The 14,277-nt window shown below is 44.5% G+C and overlaps 1 protein-coding gene across 8 annotated transcripts in view; it reads left to right on the top strand.

Moving 5' to 3' along the window:
* SESTD1 (SEC14 and spectrin domain containing 1) overlaps positions 1-14,277 on the top strand; it is a 119,848-nt gene that overhangs the window by 102,118 nt on the left and 3,453 nt on the right. For all 8 annotated transcript variants that reach the window (XM_034785779.1, XM_034785782.1, XM_034785780.1 and 5 more), the window contains 5 exons: positions 1,825-1,984; positions 4,550-4,631; positions 5,353-5,475; positions 6,213-6,404; positions 8,092-8,213. In XM_034785779.1, coding sequence (XP_034641670.1) covers positions 1,825-1,984; positions 4,550-4,631; positions 5,353-5,475; positions 6,213-6,404; positions 8,092-8,213 — 679 coding nt within the window. The remainder of the gene's footprint in view (positions 1-1,824; positions 1,985-4,549; positions 4,632-5,352; positions 5,476-6,212; positions 6,405-8,091; positions 8,214-14,277) is intronic.

Here is a 14,277-nt window from a genome sequence, read left to right as displayed (position 1 = left end):
GGGGGGGCTGTCAGGGGGTGGGGAGTGGTTGGATGGGGCGTGGGAGTCCCAGGGGGTCTGTCTGGGGGTGGGGGTGTGGATAAGGGTTGGGGCAGTCAGGGTACAGGTAGGGGGTAGAGTCCTAGGGGGCCAGTTAGGATGGGGGGAGGGTCTCAGGAGGGGGCAGTCAGGGGACAAGAGGCAGGGAGGCTTAGGTAGGGGGTGGAGTCCTGGGGGGCAGTTAGGGGCAGGGGTCCCAGGAGGGGGCAGTCAGGGGACAAGGAGCGGGTGGAGGGTTGGGGGTTCTGAGAGGGGGAGTGGGAGGGGCAGGGTGGGGCTAGGGCAGGATGGGGTGGGGCTAGGGCAGGACAGGGGCGGGGCTCCTCCCGTCCCCTTTTTTGCTTGCTGGATTATGGTAACCCTAACTTAGAGAAGCGGGGAGCTGATGGGGGGGCTGCCGATCCACCCTGGTTCCAAGCCCCCACCAGCTAGCTCCAATGGGCTTCTCTTTCTGCAAGCAGTGGACAAAGCAGGCAGCTGCCAAACAACATTATAAGGGAGCATTGCACAATTTTAAACGAGCATGTTCTCTAATTGATCAGCAACATAACAATGAAACAACGTTAACCGGGATGACTTTAAGTGAGGAGTTACTGTATTTACATTTAACAACAAACCTAGAGTTTGAATCTTGGACTGCACCTCTCTTGCCCCAAGCCTAGTCGGAGCATAGGAATATACTGCAAGAATTCTATCCTGATCTCCCTGGAGGAAGATGAACCTCCTGTTCCCAAACAGTGAATCCTTTATGAATTATCTAAATTCTGAAGGGAGTTATGTTCTGCCTATCCAGCCCTAGCTAGGATGCTTGCAATGATAAGACTTGTAATTAATTTTTTTTACAGACTCTAAATGCCATATGTTAGCTTTATTATAAGGGAAAGGGCAGTAAGTAGGAAGAGAGATTGTGGAATGAAAAGATATATTAAAACTGAAATAGCTGAAGTAATTAAATTTGAAAAGTTATTGCACATGTGCAGTAATTTATATTGTGTAAACCATACACTATATTAAAATGACACAAAAAATATGCTGTGCTGTAGATTTAACAACAGACTTTAAGGGCAAGCACTGAAGGATTCTTCACACTACAGTATCCAAAAGTTTGTCAACCATGTAAAATGTATTTTAAAATCATAGCCTGCATGTTCTTTGCATGACAGACATTCACTGTCTCTGATAATGATAGACCTTTTAGAAATAAATATGTATGCTTAAGATTGTATGCACTAATTACCTATATATATGCTGAAACAATTATAGCTGACCATTAAATCTCAGACATTTCCTTGAAACACATTTATTTATTTCATGGTCCAGCAGGTAAAAAAATAACAAATCCATTTTCCCTAGCATTCTGTAAATATTATAGAATGCTGCATCTAATTGATGCTCTCAGATCAATATGTTTCAATACAACCAAAATGTAAAGTTGTACATCTAGGAACAAAGAATGCCGGCCATACATACAAATACGCCAGATTCCATCCTGGGATCAGTGATGCTGAAAAAGACTTGGGGATCATGGTGGATAATCAGCTGAACGTGAGCTCCCATTGTGATGCTGTGGCCAAAAGGGCTAATGCGATCCTTGGATGTATTAAGAGGGGAATATCGAGTAGGAGTATGAAGGTTATATTACCTCTATAATTGGCACTCGTGCTACTACTCCAGTACTGGTGTCCACACTTCAAGAAGGATGTTGAAAAATTGGGGAGGGTTCAAAGAATGGGGAAAACTAACCGGATTTAACAAACAAAATATTTTCATTTATTTTGGTTTTAGACTTAGGCCTGCAAGGTTTGCGTGAAAAAGGCCAAGGTCTTCTTGACCAGATATCTAACCAGGCATCCTGGGCCTATGGAAAAGATGTAACCATAGAAAACAAAGAAAATGTGGACCACATCCAAGGAGTGATGGAAGATATGCAGCTTAGAAAACAACGGTAATAATAGCACTTCTAGTGGTTATGATTTTTACACTTTAAAACAAAAAAAACCTGATGCTATTTTAAATCAGACCCTCGTTTATATGGGACTCAGCCACGGGATGATGGTGAAATCCTAATTTATGCAGTTGCAATCTGGGTGACTTAAATCTCGCATTCCATTTAAACGAGAGAAGTTTTATTTTCTTCTTCCCCTAGAACTGTTGTTGTGGCACACTCTTAAACCCAAAGATGGCTACATTTCAGGACTAGATGGTGGGTGTGGGTGAGAGGGTAGTAAATAAGGCCATGTGCTCCCTTCTGTTCTTATACACCGATACCTCGATATAACGTGACCCAATATAACACGAATTCGGATATAACGCGGTAAAGCAGTGCTCCCGGGGGGCGGTGCTGCCCACTCCAGTGGATCAAAGCAAGTTCAATATAATGCGGTTTCACCTATAATGCAGTAAGTTTTTTTGGCTCTCGAGGACAGCGTTATATCGAGGTAGAGGTGTACTTAGGTGTGAGCAAACATAGATTACTCAAAAATCTTCCTGAATTGGGGCCTTATTGTGTTAAAGACAATTATTTCCCCAATATTTCTTTTCCACCAATATGATTGTTGTAGTTGCCACAGGGATGTTGCATGATCCTCAGTTGGAGAGGAGGTGGTCTGTGTGATCGCAGGTGTGTAAGATGAAGAGGTGTTGGTCCATGAGAAAACCTCTCTGTTAAGATGTGAGCCCCATGATAAAAAACGTTTGAAGACCACCTGTCCTAAACCTTTCACCTGATAAATCCATTCAGCTTTGTAGCTCTGTTGAAGGGACAGCAGCTGTTCTCAAGTGCAAGATTTTTTTGTTACCTTTTACAGAACTGTATTTTGAAAGTGACTTAAATGTAGCCCCTTAACATTTTCTCATCTTAGCAAGAAGTCCTAGGTGTCTTATAGCTGCTCTAGCCAAAGCAATCTGAGGCTTTTTGTTTGTTTTGAATTCATATTGACAAATGACATCCTTTGTATACTAATATGGCACATGGTTTTGTTAAAATAATTGAAACTTGGATCATCAGAACTAAATAAAATCCACACTTTTCCTTACCATTACTATTGTGGTTTCTACCAGACGGAGAAAAGAAGTTTGGACAGTTAGAATTCTACCTAATTTGCACAACTTATACTAGATAAAAGGAAATGCCCAAGGACTAATCTTTGAAAATATTCATCTCACTATGAAAGCACATTTTTCTGGCTCAAGTACATCAGCTTCCATAACAAGAATGCCTCATCTGTAATATCATTGACATTTTTTTTCCAGAGCGAGAACAATATGGTTAGGAGCTGAATGTGAATTTTCTCCCCTCTGATGGATATGCACAAAGGAATTTGTATGACTAAAAGTCCTTTAGTTAGCCTGAATACAAATCAGGTTCAAAGTAAAATCAGACAAGGCATTAGTTTTTAATTTATTTTCCCACTTGAATTGCAAGATTTGTTTGCAGTAGCTAATTGTAAATAGTTTTAAGATTCCTGGTAGGTCCAAACCGTGTGTGAGTAATACAATAAGAATTGTAAAATATTGGCTACTAAACCTATCCAATGTTTCATACATTTTTGAATGTTTATTTCTAGGGATATTTGGTCTAGATCACTAAAATTCTTGGAATCTAAAAGTCATGTTTTCTCACACTCTTTCAATAGCTGCTACTCAGTGTAAGCATTGCAGCATTGCAAGGCACACTTAACAAAGTTCAAAATTTTAATATGTTGCTGGGCTCACGCAAATTACAAAGCCTGTTTGAAAAACACGCATGTGCATATCCTGTCACTTACAAAGCTAACTGTTGCTATCAGGATTAACTATCTGAATTTGTTACTGAGCTATGTAGGATTCTGATTATCCCTCTATATTCAACTAAATATCTTTTAAATTCAGAGGGAGAAGTCATTATTTAGATTAATGAATTATAATATTGAGCTCTGCAGGTTGACAGGAAAGTGCTTCCAATATTTTCATATCATGACTGTATAAAATGAATTAATTATGTCATGAGTTTAGTTTTAGCTATCCTCTTTCTGCACTAATTTTATATAAATTACATTTTGAATGGTTTCCGACAAGAGTTACAGCAAAGAAAATCATCCAGACTAATCTTAAAAGTCTTTATGGTTCTTGTTTATGATGATTAATTTATCTTGTAACCTTTTAAATAGTAGTTGGCTAAAAATGGTGGAGTGGGGAAATGCAGATGAATTTTAGACATTCTCCAGTTTTATTCATCAGGATGTTTTGAAGGTGATGGCTGTTGACAAATCAGTGTGTTTTAGTGCTCAGCTGCATTTACTGCATGTTTCTTGGGAATGCATTGCAAAATCCAGTAATGTGTGGACCAGGCTAGTGGCACAATAATGCGTAATTACCTTTTTCATGAAAACTGACTTCTTGATGCTGTAGGTTTAAAAATGCATACATTGAGATACAATAGCTCTCGTTCCCAAAGTATATTTAGTGTGCTGAATGGTTACTCTTTCTGTGATGTTATTTCATTTATTCCTAAATGTTTGGATTTCCTCAGGTGTGAGGACATGGTAGATGTGCGACGGCTAAAGATGCTTCAGATGGTACAGTTATTTAAATGTGAAGAAGATGCTGCTCAGGTAAGGGCTGGCTATCGAACTTCACAGTTCTGCTATGTTCAGACATGTTTGTTGGTTGAACTGTGAAATATTCCTTAAATGTGTATTGAATAAACATGATTGTGCTTTTGTGATGGCATTGTGCTTCCAGATATTGAGGGCTTGTATAACGTGGCTACCATATAGCTCTTCACTCAGGCTGTGTCTTGGTACTAAATGCAAACTTTTCTCTATGATGAATCTAATTTAATTGGCAGTCTTGATTATGAAATTTGATTGTTATGTGATTTAGGTAATCATATGTCAGGTTTTATCTTAATCTACATTTAAAATGCATGAATTACAACTCTCTCTTTTTTTTTTAAATGTAATAATAAAATCATTCATTTTAATACAGGACCCATACTGAAACCATCAAACCACTTCTGCAAATATTATGCTGACAAATACTTTTTTCAATTTTAAAGTATATTTTTCTCTTTTGATTCTTTTAAATTTAGTCTTTTACTTTGTTTTTAATTACTTCAGCGTATTCACAAAGAGTAAAAGATTATAGCAATGAATAAAAATAACAGATTAGAAGTGGGGGTTATATACAGAATACTGATTTAGTTGAGACCTTTTCTGATTTTTTAAATGCAAAGCGATATTTCAGATTTAAATTTGGCTCGGTGTACTTGATTTTCTTTTTAATGCGCTTTAAAGCCAGTTTCTATTCTTTTAATTTACTTCTCTTTTTAAGGCGGTAGAATGGTTAAGTGAACTGTTGGATGCTCTGCTTAAGACCCACATCAGATTGGGAGATGATTCTCAAGAAACCAAAGTTTTGTTGGAAAAGCATCGAAAGTTTTTTGATGTTGCACAGGTGAGTGGTGGATTATCTTCATTCTAGAAACTCACTTTTTGCATAGCTACAGGCAGCTTTTAGCTGTACTTGGTATAAATTTGGGGGACAGTAGTAGAGTTTCCACTGTTAACTGTTTTCATACTTTGCATCCATGCTTGCATAGAGAAATACTAATAACCAAAATCAGTGATTAGATTTCGAAAGATTTGAAAGCTGCAGTACCCATATTGGTGCTGGCAGTCTTATGACCTTCGTAGGTTCGGATGGGCACAGGAAATGCAGAGCATAAAAGAAGTTTGATGTTGATAAAAATGGGAGATGTCTGAGATGGTTTTCCTAACGAATTCTGAAGTGATTGCAACTAATGTAGCAAAAATATGGGCCAGCCATCTGGCATATTGGTACAGCTATGAATTACAGTGCAAGAGATGTGGGTTTCATGTCTGTTTCCAGGATATAGGTAACTGGAGAGCGAGGAACAACATTGTATCTCAAAAGCAACTCTCACATTGATGCAGAGACTCCTGATAGGCATTAAAAAAAGAAAAAATAACAGAAATATAACCATCTACTTACTGAACTAATTATTATTCACATATAATTTGTAGATGATGTATTTTACTGGACTAGATCAGTGCAAGCATGCTTTGTGGAATTACATCTAAGAGAATTCATCTCTTGCAGGTTTGTCTGTATCGTTACACATTGTCTATTCTGAAGCTGAATTTTACATGTACTCTGTTTTTTCTTTGCAGAGTACTTATGATTATGGGAGACAGTTACTACAGGCTACAGTTGTACTGTGCCAGTCTCTGCGATGCACTTCTAGGTCCTCAGGAGACACACTTCCGAGACTAAACAGAGTATGGAAACAGTTTACAATAACTTCTGAAGAGAGAGTACACAGGTTGGAAATGGCTATTGCATTTCATTCAAATGCTGAAAAGGTGAGTTTTTTTAGGAAGAAAAACTAGTTCTATTTTAGTTGCAGTAAAATGAAAAACAAACATATAAATTAAATCCTGTTGTGTATTTATTGAACTACAATTGAATTCTGCTTATTTTGCTTTCTACATTTTTAAAAGTAAATTAAATAGCATTTTCTATATTAAAAATATATTTTATAGTTCAGCTCTTTGAAATGTAAAATAAATCCCATAAAACTGTCATTAATGTAAATCATTGTCTCTTCCATTTGATTATCATAGTCACTTAGCTTTAAATGACTTACAATTCGAACATATTGACCCAAGAGGGCTGTATAATCAACAGTAATACCTAAGAGAGAAAGGACAGTCTTTGTGGTTAAGGCACTGGACTAGGAGCCAGAACAACTTGGTCACTTCCTGGCTCTGATGCTGTCTTTTTGGAGGGGTGGGGGAGAGGTTATTGTTAGGAGTACTCTGTGTTGATATTGTCTTTATCATAAAAGTAAGTGTCCCACTATTGTCCCCTTTGGGGTATTAGTTGTGGTCACAGAGAAGAGCACGTGTAGCCTATCATAATGTGAGGAAAAACTGCCCTTGGTATTGAAGCATAGTCTTGTTGTAGAGTTAATCCATATATTCCTGACTTCCAATAATTTTTTTCTTAGAAATCATTTTGGATTTAAGGGTACTGGGAGGCTCAGGAGATTGATAATAGGCTACCAACTCTTGTGGCTATGCTATCAATTCAGGGAAAATCTAGGTCCGTGTCTGAAAGCTATTCAAATCTGATGATAAATGGTAAGAGTTGGTAAATGAAGTGACTGTCTCAGTCCAGCTCTTAATGTAGAGTTGTCCATATAACAAAAACTCTTTCATAATTGGAAATAATTCACTGACACATTTGTAGGCAGTCTAAGTAGAAAGAAGTGAATGGATATGCAGAGAGAATTAGTTTCTCACCCATAAAGGTAGGTAGTCTTCCTGCAACTATGTTGTGGTATATTGGTGCGACGCTGTGAAAAATCTTGCACAGCTACTGCCCATACTCTTTACCAATTCAATTGATAAATCAGCACTTCAACATTGCCAGTCTGGTGGCAGACCTTTTACAAGCACCGCTTTTGCTCAAACTTTACCAGAAGAGGAAAAGGATGACTTTGGATTTTTAGATGAAAATATAGTGAAGTACTGACACTAGGTTCAGATCCAATGTAGCAATTTGTATGGTCCTATGTTTTAACCCTTTCACACCTGTTGACCTTTGCACTAGTGTGTAGTGTCTGAAAAACTGGTTGGAGTTCTCAGGAATAATTTGAGTGGCTCTTTTATTATTCATGTGCTTGTATTTCAAATTGCTACTTAGCTTGTTGGCTGATACGGGTTATTTTTGTATGCATTTGAATTAGTTGTTGGAATACCTGGTGGTGAGTTGTGGTTTTATTTTATTTATTTATTCATTTATGTATTTGGAACTACTTAGCAGTAATGTAAAATGTATTGGCACATAGTCTGGGCTGCTGCACTATCTTGTCAGCGTGGGTTAATCATTTGTTTTAGATTTTCTGAGTGTACTTTGATTGTTACAGATTGGTTTTATATAAATGTGTACATGAAGATGCATTAACTATGCTGGTTAATGTCTCTGCAGAAGCCTGATACTGTCCAGTCTCTCTTTTGTTGTACTTTTTCATATTGTTTGTTACAGATTTTGCAAGAATTTCCAGAGCAGCCGGAAGCCATTAATGAAATGGAGCAATTTGATGAAATTGAAGCAGTTGGGAAATCACTGTTGGACAGATTAACAGTGCCTGTAGTTTATCCTGATGGGTATGGAACATGTTATTGTAATACTTTCTCAATATGCTTTTGTTACAGTTTGACAGTGGTATGATATGCAGAGGTGATTAGAACATTTAGTGTTGAAATTGTTCATATTTATAAAATATCTGAAAAGCAGGGTGTACAGTGAGGTGGCAAAATTTGCAGATGATACAAAATTACTCAAAACAGTTGTATCCAAAACTGATTACAAAGTGTTACAAAGGAATCTCAATGAACTGGGTGACTGGGCAACAAAATGGCAGATGAAATTCAGTGTAAAAGTGCGAAGTAATGCACATAACGCAATGTAATTGCAACTATAGATAAAAATTATGGGGTTTCAATTAGCTGTTATTACTCAAGAAAGACATGTTGGAGTCATCATGAATAGATATCTGTGGCGGGCCTGCCACCGCACTGTCCCTTTGTGGCAGGGGTGTGATGGGGTGTCAGAACCTCGCCACTCTCAAGTTCCTGCGCCCATCTCTCTGTGGGAGACTGGTTGCAGCCTAATGGCCTCCTTCCACACAGTCGCCCCTTGCAAGTGGGCTAGTGTGGCCTAGAGACCAGAGTCCATGTAACTCACCCCAAACATCAGGGCAGTGCGGCTCAATGACCAGGGTCCCTATAAACCACTACCAGCATTGCAGCAGTGCGGCCTAATGGCCAGAGTCTATACAATCCCCCTCGCAAGCGGGGTAGTGCGGCCTAGCGGCCGAAGTCCATAGGATTCCTGCGGTGTGGGGGGGACGGTAGGGGGACCCAGGCCCGCCTGCTCCACCAGGTCCTGACCCAGGGCCCTGGTAGTGGCAAGCTCTCCTTACCACCACTTGGCGGGGATCCGCCCGCAACACGCTGAGTGTCTGTGCGGCTCTAACGCCATTCGCCTCTAAAATTCCCCTGGGTCACTTCCTACCAGAGACGCCAGGTTCTCCGCTTCGGGTGGTCTTCCAGTCTGTTCCCCTCATGCGACATCCTCCATCTGGGTATCAGGGTAGGTCCTGGCTTGGCTGGCCTCCGGATCTGACACGAAGGCTGTCCCTCCTCAGGAGCCTCCTTCCCCTCCGGTGGTCAGCCCAGACTGAGCAGCTCTGCAGGCTTTTATACCTGTTCTCCAGTTGGAGCATGCCCAGCAGAGCTTCCGGGGCGTGGCTTCCTCTGCTAGGAAGGAAGGATTAACCCCTGCGGTACCAGTGCGGGGCCCTTCTGCCCCGTCACACACCTTCCCCCTTAAAACAGCCACCAGGGCCGGCTGACCCTTAACCGTTTCCTCCCCCCCCCCTCTTCCCCAACTCGGGAAAAGAAGTCTGCATTCCCATGGGCCTTCCCCGGCCAGTGTAACATGTGGAAGGAGTAGGGTTGAAAGGACAGGTACCACTGCATGATTCGTGTATTCATTTCTTTCATGTTATTAATCCATCTGAGGGGTGCATGATCAGTCACCAAGGAGAAGGGGTTCCCTAATAGGTAGTACCTCAGTGCCTCGACTGCCCATTTAACCGCAAAGACCTCCCGCTCTGTAGTGGAATACTGGGTTTCTCGGGGGAACAGCTTGCGGCTTAGATACAAGACAGGGTGCTCTTTGCCCCGCACCTCTTACGATAGCATGGCTCCCGGTCCTACCTCTGAGGTGTCAGTCTGGAGGATAAAGGACTTTGTGAAGTCGGGCTGTATCAGTATTGGCTCCCGGGTCAACTGTTCCCGCAGGGCACAGAAAGCTTTTTCACAGTCTTCCAACCACTGGACCTTCCATGGGTAGGAGCTTCTTGTCAGGTCTGTCAGGGGGGTGGCTAGCATGGCAAATCGTCGGTAGTATCCAGCCAGTTCTAAGAACTGCCGTACTTGCCTTTTTGTCGTGGGTGTAGGATAGCTCCTCAAGGCTTCACCTTATCTACCAAAGGGCGGAGTTTCCCTTGGCTCACCGTATAGCCCAGGTAGGTCACTTCTCTTTGGCCCAACTGACATTTGGCTGGGTTTGCAGTAAGGCCTGCCTTGCCCAGAGCTCGTAGCATATTGGTGAGGTGCTGGAGATGTTCCTCCCAGTTGGCACTGTAAACGACGATGTCATCGATGTATGCTGTGGCGTACGAACTCTGGGGGCTTAGCACTTGATTTGTGAGCTGCAGGAAGGTAGCCACAGCCCCATGTAACCCAAAAGGCGGCATTGTAAATTGGTAGAGGCCAAATGGTGTTGGAAAAGCCGTCTTTACTCTGGAGGCAGGTGTCAAAGGGATCTGCCAGTATCCCTTGGTCAGGTCTAGGGTGGAGATGAATTCTGCGTTACCTAGTCGTTTCAGCAGCTCATCCACCCAGGGCATGGGATAGGCATCAAAACAAGAGACCACACTCACCTTACAGAAATCAATACAAAACCTGACTGTTCCATCCAGTACTACTGGGCTCCGCCATTCGCTTCTTGACTCTTCGACCACCCCCAGGCCAACATCATTTCAAGCTCTTTCAGCACCATCTCCCACATCTTCCTGGGGAGCGGGCAGTGGTTCTCCCTCACTTTGTGGCCGGGGATGGTGGCGATATGATGGCTGGTCAACGAGATCTTCCCTGGATGAGCTGATAAGACAGTGGGGAAGGCTTATCTCAGCTATCGTACCTGTTCCTGCTGTACTGGGTCAAGCTCCTGGCCTATGGCTGCTGTCTCTGGTTCCACCAGTTTGCCGGCCAATGGCCCCAACTCGGGTTCTGGAGGGTACGGGGCGATCATCCGGCCTTCCCGGTCTCTCCAGGCCTTGAGGAGGTTCACATGGTAGACCTGAGTGGCCTTCCTTCGCCCCGACATCTGAACTTCATAGTCGACAGACCCTATTCACCTGGTCACCTCGAAGGGGCCCTGCCATTTTGCTAACAGCTTAGATTCGGAGGAAGGTAGCAGCAAGAGGACGTGGTCCCCAAGCTCAAAACTTCTCATCTTTGCCCCTTTATTGTACCGAGCCTCTTGAGTACGTTGGGCCTTCACCAGGTTCTCTTGTGCTAAGGCTCCCAACTCTCGGAGCTGCTCCCATAGGTGAAGGATATATTGAATGGATCCTCTGACCCAGGTCTCCTGTTCTGACCACGTTTCTTTCAGAAGATCTAGGATCCCCCGGGGTTTCCTCCCATAGAGGAGTTCGAAGGGGGAGAATCCCGTGGAAGCCTGTGGCACCTCTCGCACGGCGAAGAGGAGTGCTGGGAGCAGCTTATCCCAGCGCCGAGGGTCATCTTCCACAAACTTTCTCAGCATGGTTTTCAGGGTGCCATTAAATCTCTCTACCAACCCGTCCGTCTGAGGGTGGTAGACTGAACATAAATATTCATAGACTCATAGACTTTAAGGTCAGAAGGGACCATTATGATCATCTAGTCTGACCTCCTATATGATTCAGGCCACAAAGCCATCCCAACCCTTTCCCTTGACTCTGCTGTTGAAGTCCCCAAATCCTGTGGTTTAGAGACTTCAATTAGCAGAGAATCCTCCAGCTAGCAATCCCCGCCCCATGCTGCGGAGGAAGGGAAAGGGCTGGGATATGCGATCCAAATATGGCGATCAGTAGAACCCCGAGCATGTGGGCAAGATTCTCCAGCCAGACCCTCTTTGGCCATTATACTATTTACCAGCGATGGCACGCTGTTCCTTTGACTAAAATCATGTTCCCATTAAACCATCCCCTCCATGAACTTATCTAGCTTAATCTTAAAACCAGACAGGTCCTGCCATCAACCTAGAAGTCATGTTAGTCCCTTGTTCCATCAGTATCTCCCGTGGCAGACCGACACGGGCAAAAATTTGCAGGAACTCATTGGCAATGACGAGGGCCATGGCGGTCCCCAACAGTACCGCCTCTGGGTACCGTGTTGCATACTCGAGGGCGACCAGGATGTACTTGTGGCCCGAACTGCTCTTTTCCAAGGGCCCCACCAAGTCGAGGCCAATCCGCTTAAAGGGTATTTCAATCACCGGCAAGGGCAAAAGAGGGGCTTTCGGTACCCCTTTTGGGCTGGCCTTCTGGCACTCGGGACAAGAGGCGCAGTAATCCCGCACCTCTTGATGGATGCCTGGCCAGAAGAACCTCTGGGCCACCCGTTGCAGCGTTTTCTCCCTCCTCAGATGTCTGGCCCAAAGTACTGAGTGAGCCAAGTGGAGTAAGTTCCGCTGGAACCGCCACAGGACCAATAGTTGGTGCACATGATCTTTCGCTTGTGGTTCCTGGACCACCTGATAGGATAGGTCGTTATGGATCTCAAAGCGGGCGCCTTGCTGCTGCTGTCGGGGTGGGTCTTCCTCCCCCAGGGAGCCCATTGCCTGCTCCCAGGCCTGGCTGAGGGAGGTGTCCCCCATTTGTTGTTCGAGAAAATCAGCATTGACATCCAGCCATTCCTGGCCCTCTCTTGTCGGGGCTGCGGTAGGGGCTCGGCCTCCTTCAGCTATCTCAGGATTCTCCGAGGGCCCCTACAGGGGGTCGTCTGACACTGGTTGGCCTAGTAATCCAGGACTTTCGGACCATGCCCCCCCTTTCCTCATGGGCCGGGTACCCCATTCTCTCAGGAGGTCAGTGAAGCCCGGCCAATCGTGTCCCAGAAATCACTGGGTAAGCTAACTTCAGGGCCACCCCAACTAGACAGCACCCTCCTTGTTGAGCAGCCTCGAACTGCACTCAGATGGTGGGGTACACTGCAGGTGTATGGGGGCCCCGGTGGGGCCGGTGGGCTCTACCAGCCCCGCCCAGATAACCGTCTGGCTACATCCTGAGTCCACCAAGGCCATGGTAGATGTCCTGTCCACTCTCACTGGTACGACGATCTTACCAGGCTCCCACTTCCGGGCACGTAGACCAGCAGCCCAAACCTGCCTGTAATTGCAATCCATGTATGGGCATTCCCTCTGGAAATGCCCTATCTGTCTGCACTCGTAACACCGGTCCCACTTTCCTTCTCTGGGTGGGGTGTTCGGGGGGGTGCTCTGCCTTCCTGATGGGTCCTCTTGGCTCCGCACGAGGTTGGCCCTGGTTGGGTCCCTGGCACTGCAGGTTGGTGGGGTCCCCGATGACTGGGCATACAAACGGGAGCGCACCCCTGTGCTGGGGTTGGGTTCTGTTCACCCAAGTTTCCCAATTTGGAGCCGGTCTTCCCCTCTCCCTCCGCTGCCAGGTAATCCTCCATTATGGAGGTCGCTTCGGCGAGGGTCTTTGGGCAGTGCCACTGCACCCACTCCTTCCCCCCGGTAGGAAGGGTCTGTAATTGCTCTAGGGCCGCGGTCTCTGCTACTTGAATGCTCGTGCGGTGTTCTGGTTCTGGCCACCTCCAACAGAGGTCATGGATTTGCTGTGTCACAGCTTGTGGTCGGGCCCCTGGCGCGTACCGCTCTCAGCGGAGTCGCTGGCGGTTAGTCTCGGGGTTGATGCCCGTTTGGTCCCAGATGGCTGTCTTGACCTTAGAGTAGTCCAGCGCCTCTTATGGATCGAGGTTGCGATATGCAGATTGCACTGGGCCCGTTAAGTGAGGGGCTAAGATAGTGGCCCAATGTGCAATGAGCGGTTGCAAACTGCTCGAAAGTCACGAGTCCAGGGTCGTCCCTGGGCCCCATCTTGGTTAGGCACACCGGTAGCCCTCCGAGGCCATCACCCAATGAAATTAATAAGCAGGAGGTTTAAAACAAACAAAAGGAAGTACTACTTCACACAATGCACAGTCAACCTATGAAATTCATTGCCATGGGATGATGTTTGTGACCACCAAAAGTATAACTGGGTTCAAAAAAGAATGTTCTTGGAGGATAGGTCCATCAATGGCTATTAGCCAAGATGGTCAGGGACACAATGCCATGTTCTGGGTATCCCTAAACTTCCAACTGCCAAAAGCTGAGACTGGATGACAGCTGACGGATCACTCAAAATTTCCCTGGTTTGTTCATTCCCTCTGAAGTATCTGGCACCAGCCACTGTCAGAAGACAGGATACTGGCTAGATGGACTGGTCTGACCCAAGATGGCCGTTCTTATGTGCTTAAACACCAGTGTAATGAATTGCTATCAGGATTTTTTTCTAAGGAGTAGAAAAGAGGGCAGTTCCACTCTATA

This window comes from Trachemys scripta, chromosome 11 (genome assembly GCF_013100865.1).
Source record: "Trachemys scripta elegans isolate TJP31775 chromosome 11, CAS_Tse_1.0, whole genome shotgun sequence".
NCBI classification, from domain to species: Eukaryota; Metazoa; Chordata; order Testudines; family Emydidae; genus Trachemys; species Trachemys scripta.
The sequence above is the reverse complement of the archived record's forward strand: the minus strand, read 5'-3'. Positions and strand labels throughout refer to the sequence as shown.